A 16,526-nucleotide genomic window follows, 5' to 3' on the forward strand; every position below is an offset into this window, starting at 1 on the left:
CCCAATAAACCTTATCTAAACTGACCCGTTTTGAACCAAACTGGCCAAATAATAATCAGTATTTAACAATGATTATATGGAGTATACAATATAAGTACTACCTCCGTTACAGGTTATGTGCAACGATTTGACATAAAGCAGAGAGGGAAAATGTTTAATCGTTACACATAACCTGTAACGGAGGTAGTATATCGGTTGAAAAACAAAATATCCGACTCTAAAGCTAAACTCTATCTCTGAAATCACTTCACTTGAACTGAACTACCTCGATGTTCAATGTTTGTAATAATGATTTTATATTTTTTTCTCCGCACATTGGCAATAAAGCCAAAAATGACCAAGTTGTACCAGTTTGAATCCAAAATTAACCCAAATAAGTTTTATACATCCGACTCGAATTAACCCAATCTAAATGTGTAGACATCAAATCGTGTCTCCTGAAAAATATGCGATAATTGAATACGTATCACTATTCACACAATTCACTTTGAATCTATTGCTATGATATTAGACTACGAAAAAATAGGAACAAAGAATTATTTTCTTTCTTTTTTCTGTTTTTTTTTTTGAATCGGCGGAGGGAGTATTAGATTATAAACAAATTAGTGATCAGTTTTATTTCTTGGAGAGAATCGGTCATGACAATTTAGGTAGATGAGCTAGTTGTATCTATATACTGTTGTCAGTAATTTTATGTACTAGAGTGTATTTGTGCTAATGCACTGATTATATATAGACAATGTTGTTCTCTTCAACTTATTTCAGATACTTATTACTTATTCTGTTAGGGCCTATTATTGTGTATAGTGTATAGTTATCGGGCCTATCTCATGAACCCTAATCTATTTGTTAGGTTGTATATATACGCTTGCTATATTCTAATGAAAACCACGGAAAATTATTTCGTGACATGGTATCGGAGCCAAAATCATTCTAATCCAAAATCAATTTCTATTTTCTAAACTCTAATCCCTAAATTAATTTCTATTATAATCTCTACAATTAATTTCTGAAATTTTTCTTTTTCCAATCAATTTGATCGATCAATCAGGTTGTTCCCCAATCAATTTATGAAATTTTGGGTTTTTCCCAATTCGATTTCTATCTGCTGTTCTACATTGCATTTTGGGTTTATTTCTTTGGTTGCGTTGTTGTGGTGTGTGTAGCTTCTCATTCTTCTATACTACTTCTTCTTGTTCAATAATGGTGATTGACAACAATTCGGTGTCTTCTTCTCTTACTACCGCATACACTGATGAATTGCCCACCAATTCTCTACATAAGCAACAATGCAAGCCGATTTTGTATTGCACTCATTGTCATCGTACGGGTCACGATTACGGTCGATGTTTTCTTGTTCATGGCCTACCCGAATGGTGGCTGAACAAATATGGCCGCTCGGCTGCTTCTCCATCGGAGACCGGTGCTGCTGATCCTACTGCTCTACCTCCTAATGTTCTACCTGCTACTGCCCCATCTGCCGCTGCTACTCTGCCCCTACGCTACTGCTCTACTGCAGCTGTGATAACTCGTGTTGTAGAGGACATCCACAGGCAGTCCGTGGCAACCCCTGCCAGCCACAGGCAGCCCGTGGCCTCTACTGCCACAGTTGCCCCTTCTCTCCCTACTCAAGCCGCTGCTGCTATTGTTCTGCTTACATCCGCTGCTCCTACTTCTTTGTCTTGGATCATAGACACGGGTGCATCTCATCATGTTACCGGCGATGAGTATTCTCTACAAGACGTTCAATCAATTATCCCCTATCCCGTTGGTCTTCCCGATGGTGCTAAGGCCTTGGCTACTAAGGAGGGTCGTGTTGTCTTGGAGGATGGCATTACTCTTGAAAATGTTCTATTTGTTCCGCAATTAAATTGCAATTTGATTTCGGTATCTAAGTTGATTGATGATTCTAATTGCTTTGTCCGATTCACTAATTCTCTTTGTGTTGTACTGGATCAATCCTCGGGGAGCTTAATTGGAGGTGGTGAATGGATAGATGGACTATATTATTTCCGGCGTCTCCCAAAAGTATGTGCACTCCCGGGTCCGGAGATTTCTACATTTGAGTTGTGGCATCGTCGTTTGGGGCACCCATCGGAAAAATTGTCAAATTGCTTCCTGCTATTCGAGGTACTACTGGTACTAAGTGTTTACATAAATCTTGTGAAATTTGTCCTTTTAATTTTCTAAACAGACCCGAGCCAGTTCTGATAGTGATAGTTGTGCTAGTCGTATTCTTGAAATGATACATTGTGATTTGTGGGGACCATCTAACACGACTTCTACTTGTGGTGCTCATTATTTCTTGACGATTGTTAATGATTTTTCACGTGGCGTTTGGCTTTATTTATTGAATGACAAAACCGAAGTTCTTTTTGCTCTTTCTTTGCTATGGTTAAGTGTCAATTTGATGTCAATGTTAAGTGTGTGCGGAGTGACAATGGCACAGAATTTAAACCCATGATCCCATATTTTACCGAAGATGGCATTCTTTTCCAAACCTCTTGTGTTGGAACACCTCAACAAAATAATGGTCGGGTAGAGTGTAAACACCAACATATATTGAATTGTGCTTTGATATTTCAAGGCAATTTGTCGATTGCTTTTTGGGGTGAGTGTGTCCTTGGGGCGGTTTATTTGATTAATCGTACTCTTTCTACTTTGCTAGCCAATAAAACCCCATATGAAATTCTCTTTGACAAAGAACACGATTTTGATGCTTTGAGGGTGTTTGATTGTCTTTGTTTTGCTCATAACCAAAAAGCTAAGGGTGACAAATTTGCAATAGGAAGTGTGTGTTTGTGGGTTATCCTCATGGCAAGAAGGGTTGGAAGTTTTATGATTTGGAAACCGGTGATATTTTTGTTTCCCGTGATGTTAAATTCCATGAGAATGAATTCCCGTTTGTGAAAGATGGTGATTCGGTTTCTTCTACTGTGGGTGTCGAGAGTGTGCCTAATGACTATGTTGGTGTTGATCACAATTTTCTTGATGATTTGGAATATGTATTTGAGGTTGGTGAGGGTTCTCTTGTGCCTGAAAAACTCTTCACAACCCCGTGCTACTGCTTCTATCCCCCACGGGTCACCTGAGGCTGCTACCCATGACCACAGCAGTCCCGTGGTGTCCCCTGCCCCCACTGCTGCCTCCTCGGCCACTGGTACAGGCAGCCTTGATGTGGTTGTTCTGGATCCCTCTTCTACTTCTCCTATTGTGTTGGACCATGCTCAACGTCCAAGGCAACCCCTGGGGTGGCACCGGGATTATGTTGCACACACTATATCTCTACCTAGTCCATCTATCTCGCAATGTTCATCGCCTACTCCCTCCTCAGGTACTCCTTACCCCTTAGCACATTTTGTGAATTGTGATAAATTTTCTGTGCAACACTGTGTTTTTATTGCAGCTGTTGATACGGTAGTTGAGCCTGGTAATTTCAAGGAGGCAATGCAAGATGAGGGGTGGAAAGCGGCTATGCAAACAAAAATTGATGCATTAGAAAAAAATGGCACATGGTAATGGAAAATTTGCCTCCGGGTAAGAAAGCTCTTGGGTGTCGATGGGTTTACAAGGTCAAACTTAATTCTGACGGCACACTCGAGAGATTGAAGGCTCGTCTTGTTATCTTTGGTAATCATCAGGTTGAGGGTATTGATTACAATGAGACTTTTGCTCCTGTTGCTAAAATGGTCACTATTCGTGCTTTTCTTGCTGTCGCTGCTGCAAAGAATTGGGAATTGTATCAGATGGATGTCCACAATGCATTTCTTCATGGTGATCTTGATGAAAAAGTTTATATGAAGCTTCCCCCTGGGTTTCATGGCTCTCAACCTGGTATGGTGTGTCGTCTTCTGAAGTCGTTGTATGGTCTTCGACAAGCACCTCGTTGTTGGTATTCTAAATTGGCCGCCTCTCTGAAAAGGTAAGGATTTGTGCAATCGTACTCTGACTATTCTCTTTTTACTCTGCAATCTGGGTCTATATAACTTAGTGTTCTGGTGTATGTTGATGATTTGATAATTTCTGGTAATGATTCTTTTGCGATTTCAACATTCAAGTCATACTTGAGTGACTGTTTTCATATGAAAGATTTGGGTGTTTTGAAGTATTTTCTTGGTGTTGAGGTTTCTCGTAGTCCGGAAGGCATATTTTTATGTCAACGGAAATATACACTTGACATTATTGCAGAGTCTGGTTTGCTAGGTGCTCGTCCGGTAGGTACTCTTATTGAGCAGAATCATACTCTGGCGAAATCAGAGTCCTCTTTCTTTTCTGATCCAGAGCAGTATCAACGGCTTGTGGGTCGTCTAATTTATTTGTCTTTTACTAGACCGGATTTGGCATACGCGGTGCATATTTTGTCTCAATTTACGCAACACCCGCGTCAGGACCATTGGGGAGCGGCTCTTCGTAAAGTGCGGTACTTGAAGGGATGTCCGGGTCAGGGAATCCTTTTGAGTTCAGAGTGTGATTTACATATTACAGGTTGGTGTGATTCAGATTGGGCAGGTTGTCCCTTGTCGCGCCGTTCTATCTCTGGCTGGTTGGTGTTTCTTGGTGCTTCTCCTATATCTTGGAAGACTAAGAAAAGGACACTATGGCCAAGTCTTCTTCTGAGGCTGAATTCCGCTCAATGTCTAAAAAAAACTGATGAGTTGAAATGGTTAAAGGCCCTTCTTCTGAGTTTGGGTGTCTCGCATCCCCGTGCTATGAGTTTGTTTTGTGATAATCAATCTGCACTACTACAAAAATGGGCAAAGAAATCTATTAAAAGAGACCTGTTATATAATCTAACAGGTCTCTTTAATTAATGAGACATGTTTTCAGTATTAACAGGTCTCTTATGTATTGATGGCGGGAAAATAAACAAAGAGACCTGTTGTTGTTGTTAACAGGTCTCTTTTATGTGTTATCATTTTTTAATTATAAAATATTAGTATCATTGTATGATACAAGGCAATAAACACTATACTTTATGCTTCAAAAAAAAACAAAAAGCAAATAAAAACCCACTTCTCTGCCCAAAAGAGTAGTTTCGCTCCAAACCCTTGAATTTCCATTGTTCTCACTTCTCAAGGTCGGTTCATTACCATAGTTGAAGGCCATTGTTTCTCATGGTGTTTCCACGCACTATCGTTCTATTTGCAAGGTCGTCGTCCCCACCTCTGTTGTATAGAGCGATTATGAATGGGTGTTTCGTTCAATCGTTTCTCCTTTTGCGTGTTTGTTGTACGAAGCGACCTGCGACCACGACCAATGTCGTCTTTCGGCGCAACTCACCACCATCTACTCTCGTTGTTTTGATATGGACATGTCTTGGCTCTCATTTGTTGAATCTATGCAATATCCTTTGAAAAGGTTTCCCCACTTTCTCTCTCTTAGGGTTTCATTTTTTTTGTCAAATATCCATCTAATTGTTCTTGATTTCAGTTTTGTTGGTAAGTTCAAGATCGTAAAGTAGGAGATATATCCGATGGTGATATGAAGAGGTTTATTGTGAATTGTGATTGCAATTGTGATTATGCAGATTGTTTGATGAAGAAATCGTAATAATTTAAAGCTGAATTCAACAAAGAAATTAAGCAATTCAAGCTTAAGAGAGATGCAGGTTCGATAATATTAACATTGATCAGTTAATTAGATTGATTAGCATAATTGCTACTATTATTACTCTTTTAACTTGCTCCAATTTTTTACTTTTTTTTGGTTTAAAGTTTTGATTAATGGTGGATCAGTGAATATTGCATTGTTGATTTTGACGTAATTTGTTCTCAAAGTGGTAAAATTGGTGAACGTGAATGAATGGGTTTAATACAATTTTGATTTTAGAATGTCCACTAGATTGAGTAGTAAATTGGTGAACATTAGACAAAAGTTTGATTATGTTTTATTGCTTTTTAAGTGCTAAATTGGTGAATTTGGAGTAATGAGTCTGAAAAAGATTTGATTTATTAGCATTAATTTGGTGACTTTTGTAAATGGGTTTGATTAGTTTCAGTTTCTAAGTGTTAAATTTGTTAATTTGGAATTTTGAATAATTGGGTTTAATCAAATTTTGTTTCTTATTTATGAATGGGTTTGGTAAATTTGGTTGATTTCTTCCAAGTAGTAATCTCACTAATATGGTGAATTGGAATCATAGCTGATTAGATTTGGCTTTTAAGTGGTGAATTTGAAATCATGATCTTAATAAATTTTGGTCCATGGATAATATCAAGGAATTTTGCATAATGGGCTAGCCAAAAGGCTTTGATTAGTTGGTTTGAAATGGTAAATTATTGATATAAGATTGATCAAATTTTGGGTTTGAGCTCTAACGGATGAAATTAGATTATTGAGTTAGTCTAAATTAAATTTTAGTAAGGATTAAGTTGATTACAATTATAATCATTTATATTTCCTTATTCTTTGACCTGCAATTGTAACGAGAGTTGTCCCATGAAATTGTGGTTAAGCTTGTGAATGTGATAAAGCTTGCAGGTTTTTACTAATGACATCAACTCACGGTGAAAAAGCATGTGTTTAAGGTGATAACCTGCTTAAGTTATATTTTTTTCAAGTGTCGGGGGTTGATGTTTGATTTATTAGCATGTTCAATAAAGAGATTGTAGGTTGTTGTTAATAAGTTGTCGCACATTCGATTATTAGTGCTCTGGTGGTTGTAAACAACCATGTGATTAGAGAGATTTTCGCTTTGCCTCTCTTTAAGAATCGTTACTTTGATTGTAGGTTATACTTTTTTCTCTCAACTCATATATGTTTCTATAAATGGAGGGTTATGTTTTTTTAGTATTTTGATATTTTATTATCTGATTTTGTTGTTTTCGAGTGGTTTATATTGGAATTTATGGTGAACTTTTACATATTTTGAGAATTTTTTTTTATTGTTGTTAGTGGTAATATTATGGTGTATTTTGATTTGATTGAATCTAATTTGATATAGATTACTTAGACGGCCAAGAGGTTCGGTTCAGTGTTATGTATCTAAAGGTTGTATTTTGATTGTTTTGAATAATTGAGGTTGAAGGGGGGGGGGGGGGGTATTTATGTATTAGTCTATTTTGCACCATGTAAATAGTGTTCATGGATTTTTGTATGTGAAAATGGGAAAATATTGTTTCTGCCATGTTTAATAGTGGTAAGAAAAATTCGATCGAGGGAAAGATAAATTCAATCGAGGAATTAATAAGTTCAAAATGCAAGTAGTAAGCTATGGAGGATGAGGCAGAAGAGACATGTTGCTGAATCACTTGTTGTGGCTTTTTGTTGTTGATATTAAGTTTTTTTGTTACAAGAATTAAGCCTTGTTTTTAAATTGTTTTCAATTGTGTATAGGAGGATGATGAGCAGTTCAAGAAACTCGGTCAAGGAAGTTGATGGATGAAGGGGCTAAAGAAATTATCAAGAATGTGTTGGATTCACTTTTTATAAAATAAGACAGTTGTTGGTTATGGTTGGTTGTAAATTATTTATATAAGCTCATATATACAGTACTTGTAAATTGTGTAAACAATTTTCTTGTATACTTGTAAATTTTAATAATAAGTTTATATATAATTTATTCTTATTATACTATTTATTCGCCATTTTAGTACAGTAATTATAAAATAATAAATAAATCATCAAAATTTATATTATTAAAAAAATAGGTTAAAAGAGACCTGTTGTCTTTCAAAGCAGGTCTCTTTGATGGCGTCAAAGAGACCTGTTATGTTCAATAACTGGTCTCTTTCCCTTCATGAATATAAAAGGTAATTACATGCAAAGAGACCTGTTGGCTTACATAACAGGTCTCTTTGGCTCAATTAAAGAAACCTGTTGACTTGAACAGGTCTCTTTATCAAAGAGACCTGTGAGCTAGAGACCTCCTCTAAACAGGTCTCTTACGCCTCTTATAACAGGTCTCTTTGACCTTTTTTGTAGTAGTGCTGCTTTGTATATTGCGAAGAATCCGGTTTTCCATGAGCGTACCAAGCACATTGAGGTGGATTGTTATTATCTTTGTGATGCGATTCAGGATGGTATCATTAGTTCGTCTTATGTGAAGACAACGGACCAATTAGCGGATATTTTCACCAAGGCTTTGAGTAAAAGTCAATTCATGTATTTACTTGGCAAGTTGGGCATTTGTGATTTGCATGCTCCAACTAGGGGGTGTTAGGGCCTATTATTGTGTATAGTGTATAGTTATCGGGCCTATCTCATGAGCCCTAATCTATTTGCTAGGTTGTATATATACGCTTGCTATACTCTAATGAAAACCACGAAAAATTATTTCGTGACATATTCCTTAATAAATTCAGATCAGATCAAACCAGATCAGAAAGATTCAGATCAGACCAAATCAGAACTTTTGATTATCATTATCGTTAATTGCGTATTAATTTTTTTTTTAATAAAATTACTTATTTAAAAAGTTTACGATGAGACGAATCTAAGACCATCTCCAATGGTGAGATTCAAATTTGAGTATTGAAATACAAAATGAGTTGTTTTTTACCTCCAATTGTGATACCCAACCCACTTCTCAATTTAGTAACTCATGTGATGTCTAATTTTCCAATGGTGAGACTTTCTAAAGTATACTAATGTCACTTTCAATTTATGGCCCACCAAATCATATTATAAGTTTCTTTTAGAAAAAAAAAATTAAAACTTAAATAAATTACAAAACATATTATAATATTGATAAGGGCCCACACTTTTTTTTCAAATGAGACTCAGAGTTGAATATCTAAACTTAGTAACTTTCTTTTAGAGTTGCTAAGTTTGAATACCAACTTATTGATATTCTTTGCAAAAAAAAATATTCTCTCTCTCTTTAAAAAAACTCACTCAAGTCTCACCATTGGAGAGGGTCTAACAAGATCCATTTTGATAATGTTTTTCTTTATAGATTAGTATTAAAATGCGGTCAAAGTTTAGTCAAATTGTTAAATCAGATCAAATTAAATCAGACCATATCCAAAAAATTCAGATCAAACAGATTAGACTTTACAAAATTCAGACCAGATCTACTTATTTCAGATAAAGAGAACATGTCTGTAGTATGTGTATATCAAAAAGAAAAGAAATAGTAGATAAAAAAAATGAACTAACGTAAAGGATTGGGATTTTAGAGTGTTGTGATTAGAAGTTAGAAAAAAAAAAACTCTTAAATTATACAATAGATTTATAAATTCTTTATAGTAGTATACTCAAATGATATGTCTAGTATTTTGGATGGGATCTGATATCCGACTTGGCTACCCCTGATCTTCCTGTTCATCGTCTTTCCCCTTTCTAAACTCCCCGTTTGAAATGCTCCCCGATTTTAAAATGATGTAATACAAATACACAACATTGGTTCGAGAGTCAAGCTAAATCAGTTCATATATTGCCCTATTTTCATGCATTTGGTATAGAAATAACAAAGTCACAAATAGTCAAATAGAATAATAATACTAGGTTGGGAGTATGATTTTCCATGAAAACCATTGATTGCTAAAACGGCTCATGTTTAATTTTCATTGAGTCAATAATAGTATCCTAACCGTCTCTATAAATGCATAAAAGACTAAAAAATAAAAATAAAATAAAATAAAAATACTTTATGTGACGTCAATGAAAATTTCAAAAAGATACAAAAGACCATCTAGAATTTCTAATCTAAGGTCACTAATTTCAGCAAGTGCATGCTACTACTACTACTAGTCTACAACCTCAAAAGTCTAAGGGTAAAACATGTGTTCCTACTTATAACACTCTCTCTTCTTATTAGTATAAATAGCAAATCAATTGATCATTCTTTCATCATCTTCACTAGCTAATAATTTATCTTAAACACAATCTCCTCCTTCAATTCATATTATCCTTTCTATTTTAAGAAGTTATGGGTGTCTTCACATACACAATGGCCGAGCTCACGAGCCCGGTTGCACCGGCTCGGTTGTTCAATGCTTTCGCCATTGACAACCATAACTTGTTGCCTAAGGTTGTACCTGAGTTTATTAAAAGTATTGAGTATGTTAAGGGTGACTCTACTACTGTTGGATGCATCAAAAAGATTAGCTTCCCCGAAGGTTAGTTTCATATTCCATATAAAGTTATAAACCTTAGCTAATACTCTGCTTTTATAAATTTTCTACTTGTAATTTTGAGTAGGAGTCTTCGTTCTCACATAAAATCTTTTAGACATAGAATAAATAATATAAATTTTTAGTCTAGATTTGGGTTTTAAGTCCATTTTTTTTGTAGGCCTTTTCATTTTATGTTGTAACTTGTACGTATGTATATATAACAATCTTATTAGGGGTAACGATAAATATAGGTAGTCCTTACTGTTACCAATAAGTATAATAAATGTAACAGTACAATTCAATGTTGTATTTCATTTACATTATTTCACTGTTTGCTCTTTATAAGAAGAACTGAGGATTGTTTACATCATTTTCCTTTAATAGATAATTCATACGGAGTAGCATACTAGCCTTTTGAGTTTTGGACTAGGAGAAAGAACTTGGAAGAAAGTAATCAAAGTATGCTACTTGGTGTATCAGTTAAAGATAACTTCCTTTTTAAAAAAAATTATTGATTTGATTGACTTTTGTTTCTCAAACTTCTCTCACTCTTTTAGCATATATTTGCTTAATTTAAGCATATAAGCAAATATTTGCTTGATTTAAAAATAATTAAAAATTTTATTTTTGTTTACTTGCTACAAAATATCTTTAATTTCCTAATTAAAAATTCATATAATTTTATATTTAAAAGTACGCATTAATACAAATTTAGTTGCATCTCATTAGATGATTATATACATACTTTTATGATTGATTTACAATAAAATCAAAATTTAGTCAAACTCAAAAATTAGATTAGAATAGAAAACATCGTATTAGATCAAGTAAAACCGAACATAGCCTTAAATGAGGACTAATAAACTATTTAATCATTGTTGCAGGGGCTCCATTCAAGTACGTAAAGGATAGAGTGGACGAGATTGATACAACCAACTTCTTCATCAAATACACTAGCATTGAAGGAGATGTACTTCGTGATACTTTGGAATGTGCAGTTTACGAGCACAAGTACGAGCCTTCAGGCACCGGAACTAACTACAAGATGGTAGCACACTACCACACCAAGGGAGATAATCAAGTGATGACTGATGAGGAAATTGCTATGGGAAAAGAACACATTAAGAAGATTTTCAAGACTGTGGAAGAGCATCTCATTGCTAACCCTCAACTCTATGCTTGAGGCACTTTATTCGGGTTCGAATGAATAATGTTGACTACACTGCATTACCTTAGTTCAAATTAGTTGTGGTCGATCGTGTTAGTTCAAAATACAATAATCAACACGATTATTAATTTTGGATAAAGGGGGTATAGTTCAAATTTACGAATGAGTAATATGACTACCAAAATGTTGTAATGTAATGTGTGTAATGTTGTACTTGTTTGCTTTTTAATTGGGAGGGGGTGCTGCCGTGGGAGATGATGCATGGTTGTTGAAAAGAATAAAATGTTTGGTAATAATTACTATATTGTTATTGAGTTTGGTCTTTCATGGTTTCTCCTTGATTAAACACCATCATATATATAGCTGTTGTTTCAAAAGAACATCATTTGGTTCACAAAGTGATATAGATTTTGTAATTAATAGTCCTGAAATTAGAGTGATAAGGGGTTGGAATTTGATTCTTAATACTTTATATTTGGTCGTGTCGTTATTTAAGAATGAACTTATTTAGACCGGGGGAGGAGGGAGAGGTACAAGAGGGGACACTTGTCCCCTCACTTATTATAACTATGATTTTTTTTTTTATTTATGTGTAACATTCTTTTATTTATAGGTAATATTCTTTTATTTATATATAATGTTCTTTTATTAATAAAATAATGTTCTTCCAGGTGTACGATGCGCATGATACATCTGCCCGTACAAAACAATTATTGCGTAACAATGGGTTGGATTTGACAAGACCCAGCCAAACTCGGATATTTGAAGGTGGATCCAGATCCGACTCATATTCACTGGGCCTAAATAATTAGCCTCATACCCAAATAAACTGTGTTTAATTTAGCGGGTTTTGGGCCTAACACGGGTCTAAAAATGACTTTTTATTACTTATATTTATTTATACTTTATAATTATTCTGCTATTTATAGGCGTCATTCCGAAGTATGCCTACGTTAAGCATGTGTGAATATGCTTGACACTCTTAAGAAGGGGGATTTGAGATACGATTAGAGACAAAGCAAAGTAGAGAGCCGACAACAATTTTGTAAGGAACTTGTAAAACGTTCACGGATCATTCAAAGGCAACCATGAGTAAGGGACAACGAAAAGCAACAACGATTCACCCGTGAAGGTTACACCCTATTCATAATCCATGAGATTACTAACTTCATATGGTTTGTTACCATGAAAGGAGGATCGGGGATGATGGTACGAAGTGAGTCATGGAGTCACATTCGCCCGTATTGGCCTCTACTCGATTCTTATTGTGAAAAGTATTTTCTGTGATCTCAAAGGCATACAAACAAAGATTCAATTTGCTCCATACTATTATTAAGCTAAATTGGTTGAATGTTAATGCAACATATGATTCTGAAAATTGTGATCACTTCAATTACATAACAAGATAACAAAGGAACCTAAACTAGAGGTGATAAAAAAACGGGCCGGGTCGGGCCCAACATAAAATTTTGTGCCCAAACCCGTAAAATAGTGTCAGGCTTTTCGGGTTTTATTCGGGTCAGGATCGGGTTTTGAACTAAAAATGCAATTTTAGCCTTGCCCAAACCTGCACTTTTTTTCGGGCCGGGCTAGCGGGTCGGGCCATTGATGATCACCTCTAACCTAAACCGGTTGTCCAAATTATCTTATTAGGCGTTATATTCAATTACATATTCTCATTAAACATGCAATATAATGATCAATACAATAATAAATTCATCATTAACATTGAAAGCAATTTAACCATAATAACGTTAGTCAAATCAAAGCATAATAATAACCCTAATCATGATATGAGCAGTAAGAATAATAATAAGAGTAATTAAGTGAATTAATTACTCACGTTCCGGGCTTATTCAAATTGCTACATCGTGAATAAATTGTTAGTAACTTCAATAATTATATATATTGTATTGAAATTAAATTAAATAAAAATAGAGTTGATTTGGTCCAAACCCTTAGTCGGTTCTACCTTTCACGTCTTTGTTTAAGTACGGAACTTCGGGTATTAAATGGACTCCGGGGAGTGCTTAGGGAATGTATGATGAAAGAATAAGGAAGACAAGTATGTAGGCTAGAGCATAAGAGAGAAAAAGAATCTGAATTGGTGCCCCGAAACTGAGAAATCAGTCTTGTATGTATAGAAGAAATGAGCGGGGTAAGGCATGAAACCCAAGAAATGAAAGCGCCGTGAATAATATACTCTAGAAATTTCCGCGTCAGACAGAAATAATTACCGTGACATGGTGCTGTTTGTCGTGACACGACAAACCCCTTTCTTGGAATTCCATCTAAAGTCATTTTTATCATTTTATTTAAAATTAAGCACGTGATAATTTAGGCGTCGTTTCAATGTTCCAGACTTATTTAGGTTTAGGGTATTAATATTTATTAATCAGGCTTAATTAATAAATAAAATGAAATGGATTAAAAAGGTTTGGGCTAAAATGAGGGTTGGACTATGCTTTGACTAAATACTTAATTGGACTGATTTGTGAAATGTGTTTGACCAAATATGGACTTTAAGCACTCCCGAGATTAAATACTTTACCCTGACAATAATTGCGGTTAAAGGTTGTTCATCATCGGGGTTGGTTTTGGGTAGACATTTTTAGGTGTCTATAGCAACCCCCACTTTGACTGAGTTTGTAGAAATGTAAGTTTCGAAAACGATAGTCTAAGTAGTCGATTGGGACGGAGAATGATTTACGACGTTCGGCGATCCTAAATCACTCTATATGTATACGCCGATACCTGCAGAAAAAAGTTAGTTCCACAGATAAAAGAATAAAGGGATATTATGCGTATCGACACTAGTGCGTCGCCAGCAAATATATTTGGTAGCTTTCTTCGCCTCGAGAAATCTACCGGATGATAGTCTTCCGCGCCTCGAGAATTCTGTTGTGAACCACTACGCCTCAAGCGATCCACTAGATAAAAGGTGACAAGCTTTCACGCCTCGGGAAACGTGTCGTAGACTCCTACGCCTCGAGAAATCTACTAAATGATGATCTTCAGAGCCTCGTAAATAATGATGAATGATAGTCTTCCGCGCCTCGGGAATTCTATCGTGAGCTACTATGCCTCGAGCAACTCACAAGTGAAAGGTGACAAGTTTCGGCGCCTCGGGAATGTCGTAGACTTCTACGCCTCGAGCAGCCTACTGAATGATGATCTTCTGCGCCTCAGGAAGACTGATATGAGATAGTATCCGCCTAAGGAATCCTATCATGAGCTCCTATGGCTCGAGCAAGTCACAAGTGAAATTCCATGCCCAGGGAATAACACTAAGTGTTCGCACCTCAAGACACAATTGTAGACCTCTACGCCTCGAGAAGTATTCAACAGCTGACCATTTTCCCTGCCTCGGGAGAACATGTATGATGATGAAAGTTACAAGCTTCTACGCCTCGAGAAACTTTCAATGTGTTGTAGATGATGATAGAATTTACCAAGTGACCATAATGGTGGTTCGTTTACCCCCAAACGAAGGTGGTAGATGATGATAGAAATTTCCAAGGGACTGGTATAAACTGTGATTGACTTACGACTTGACCAAATGACTCGACCAAGCTTGACTAGACATGACATGTGTATGACTTGTGATTGTGTGTGTAAATGTATAGTTTGAGTGTGTGCGCAGACACAAGCAACTGAAAATACGAAAGTAAAATTTCTGTCATTTTTTGTCATGAGTGGCGGGTACCAGCTTTCTTATGAAAAAGAAAGATATAAAAAAGTAAAAGTCCTTGAACTTCCCTCGTTAAAAAAAAAAATTGAAGAAGTTTTCAAACTTCCCTAAAAGCTAAGAAAAATGATGAAATATGGAATAAATTTTGAACTTCATCTTGAAAATAATGTATGCATGATGAATGTTCTTAGGCTAGGAGGCTAAGGACAATTACATCATGTGACACGATCAATGAATGGATTTAGGTCAGTAAGCTAAACACAGTATAATCGTATTTATTGTCGATCTATGTTGCTTAGGTCAGGAAGTTAAGCATCATGTTACTCTTGCAGGCCGTTTATCAAAATCATCACCACCATCACAAGTAACAAAATCAGTAGGCCGTTTTCCGGTACGACTAGAAGTAGGAGACACAAAATCCTCTATTTCAAATTTCCCATGGTACTCTTGCAGTAAATCATACAACAAACTCCTTATTTTATCCACCTTAACATGAGCTTCATCACCATATATTTCATTAAAATAAAACTCCACACATTCCAACTTATTTCTAGGGTCTAAAATTGCAGCAACAGACAAAATTCCATTGATATTCGACCAATATTTGTCAAACTTTTCAACCATTTTTTCTGTCATATCCCTAATTACTTGCTCATTACTATTTGACCAAGAACACAAAGCTAATTTAATCTCACAAACTTGACGAAAGAACAAGTTGGTAGTGGGATATTTTCTACCAGAGAACAACTCAGTCACCTTATGAAACCTTTTCAATTTATCACATATAATTTCAGCCAACTCCCAATCCCGTTGAGAAGGAACCACAAATTTAAACTTTGGATTTTGAGTTTTCAAGTTTGCAAAAACACTCTTATATGGTAAAGCACTTTGAAGCATTAAATATGTCGAGTTCCACCTTGTCTTACAATTAAGGGACAATTTTTTAGAACAATCAACTTTCGAAGATCTAGCCTTATCCTCAAACTTTTGAAGTCTATTTTGAGTTGAACTCCAAAAAACTACACAATTACGAATCCTCTCAATTCCAGACCCTATTACCTCCAAACCATCCTGAACAATTAAATTAAGTATATGTGCACTACAATGCACATGTAAAAATTCCCCACAACAAAGTAAACTATCATAGTCAAACTTTTCTTGCAAAACATCAATTAGAGCATCATTAGTAGTACAATTATCAAGAACCACAAAAGATATTTTCTCAGCTATGTTGTACACATTCAAGGTATCCACAAGAACTTGAGCAAGCATGTTGGCAGTGTGTGGACAAGGAACATAAACAAACCTATTTTGCAATAACATAGATGCATAAAAATTCAATCCAAACTTTGTAAAAATGCATAAAACTAAACTAATTATCAAATTCTTAATAAAAATAGCTTTAAAATATTAATACCACAATGTTTTGTTCCTTAAAACCCATTGATCATCAATGAAATGAGACGTGACAGCCATATATCCTTTCTTCTGGTGTGAAGCAGTCCACATATCAGTTGTAATGGCTACTCTGCCCTCATGACCATCAAACAACTTTTTGAGATTTGCTTTCTCAGTAAAAAAACATCTTCATAATGTCACTTTTCAAAGT

The 16,526-nt window shown here is 35.5% G+C and overlaps 2 protein-coding genes across 2 annotated transcripts; both read left to right on the top strand.

Annotated features, from left to right (window-relative positions):
• Nucleotides 1-1,203: 1,203 nt before the first annotated feature.
• LOC110699281 lies at nucleotides 1,204-3,519 on the top strand. The gene is made up of 4 exons (XM_021876786.1): nucleotides 1,204-2,139; nucleotides 2,195-2,394; nucleotides 2,789-3,024; nucleotides 3,407-3,519. The coding sequence occupies exons 1-4, from the start codon at nucleotides 1,204-1,206 to the stop codon at nucleotides 3,517-3,519; spliced, it is 1,485 nt and encodes a 494-aa protein (XP_021732478.1).
• Nucleotides 3,520-9,718: 6,199 nt separating this feature from the next.
• On the top strand, nucleotides 9,719-11,604 carry LOC110699121 (pathogenesis-related protein STH-21-like). Its single transcript, XM_021876614.1, has 2 exons — nucleotides 9,719-10,061; nucleotides 10,943-11,604. The coding sequence occupies exons 1-2, from the start codon at nucleotides 9,872-9,874 to the stop codon at nucleotides 11,239-11,241; spliced, it is 489 nt and encodes a 162-aa protein (XP_021732306.1). The 5' UTR covers nucleotides 9,719-9,871; the 3' UTR covers nucleotides 11,242-11,604.
• Nucleotides 11,605-16,526: the final 4,922 nt, after the last annotated feature.

The sequence above is a fragment of the Chenopodium quinoa genome, unplaced genomic scaffold (assembly GCF_001683475.1).
Source record: "Chenopodium quinoa cultivar QQ74 unplaced genomic scaffold, ASM168347v1, whole genome shotgun sequence".
NCBI lineage: Eukaryota > Viridiplantae > Streptophyta > Magnoliopsida > Caryophyllales > Amaranthaceae > Chenopodium > Chenopodium quinoa.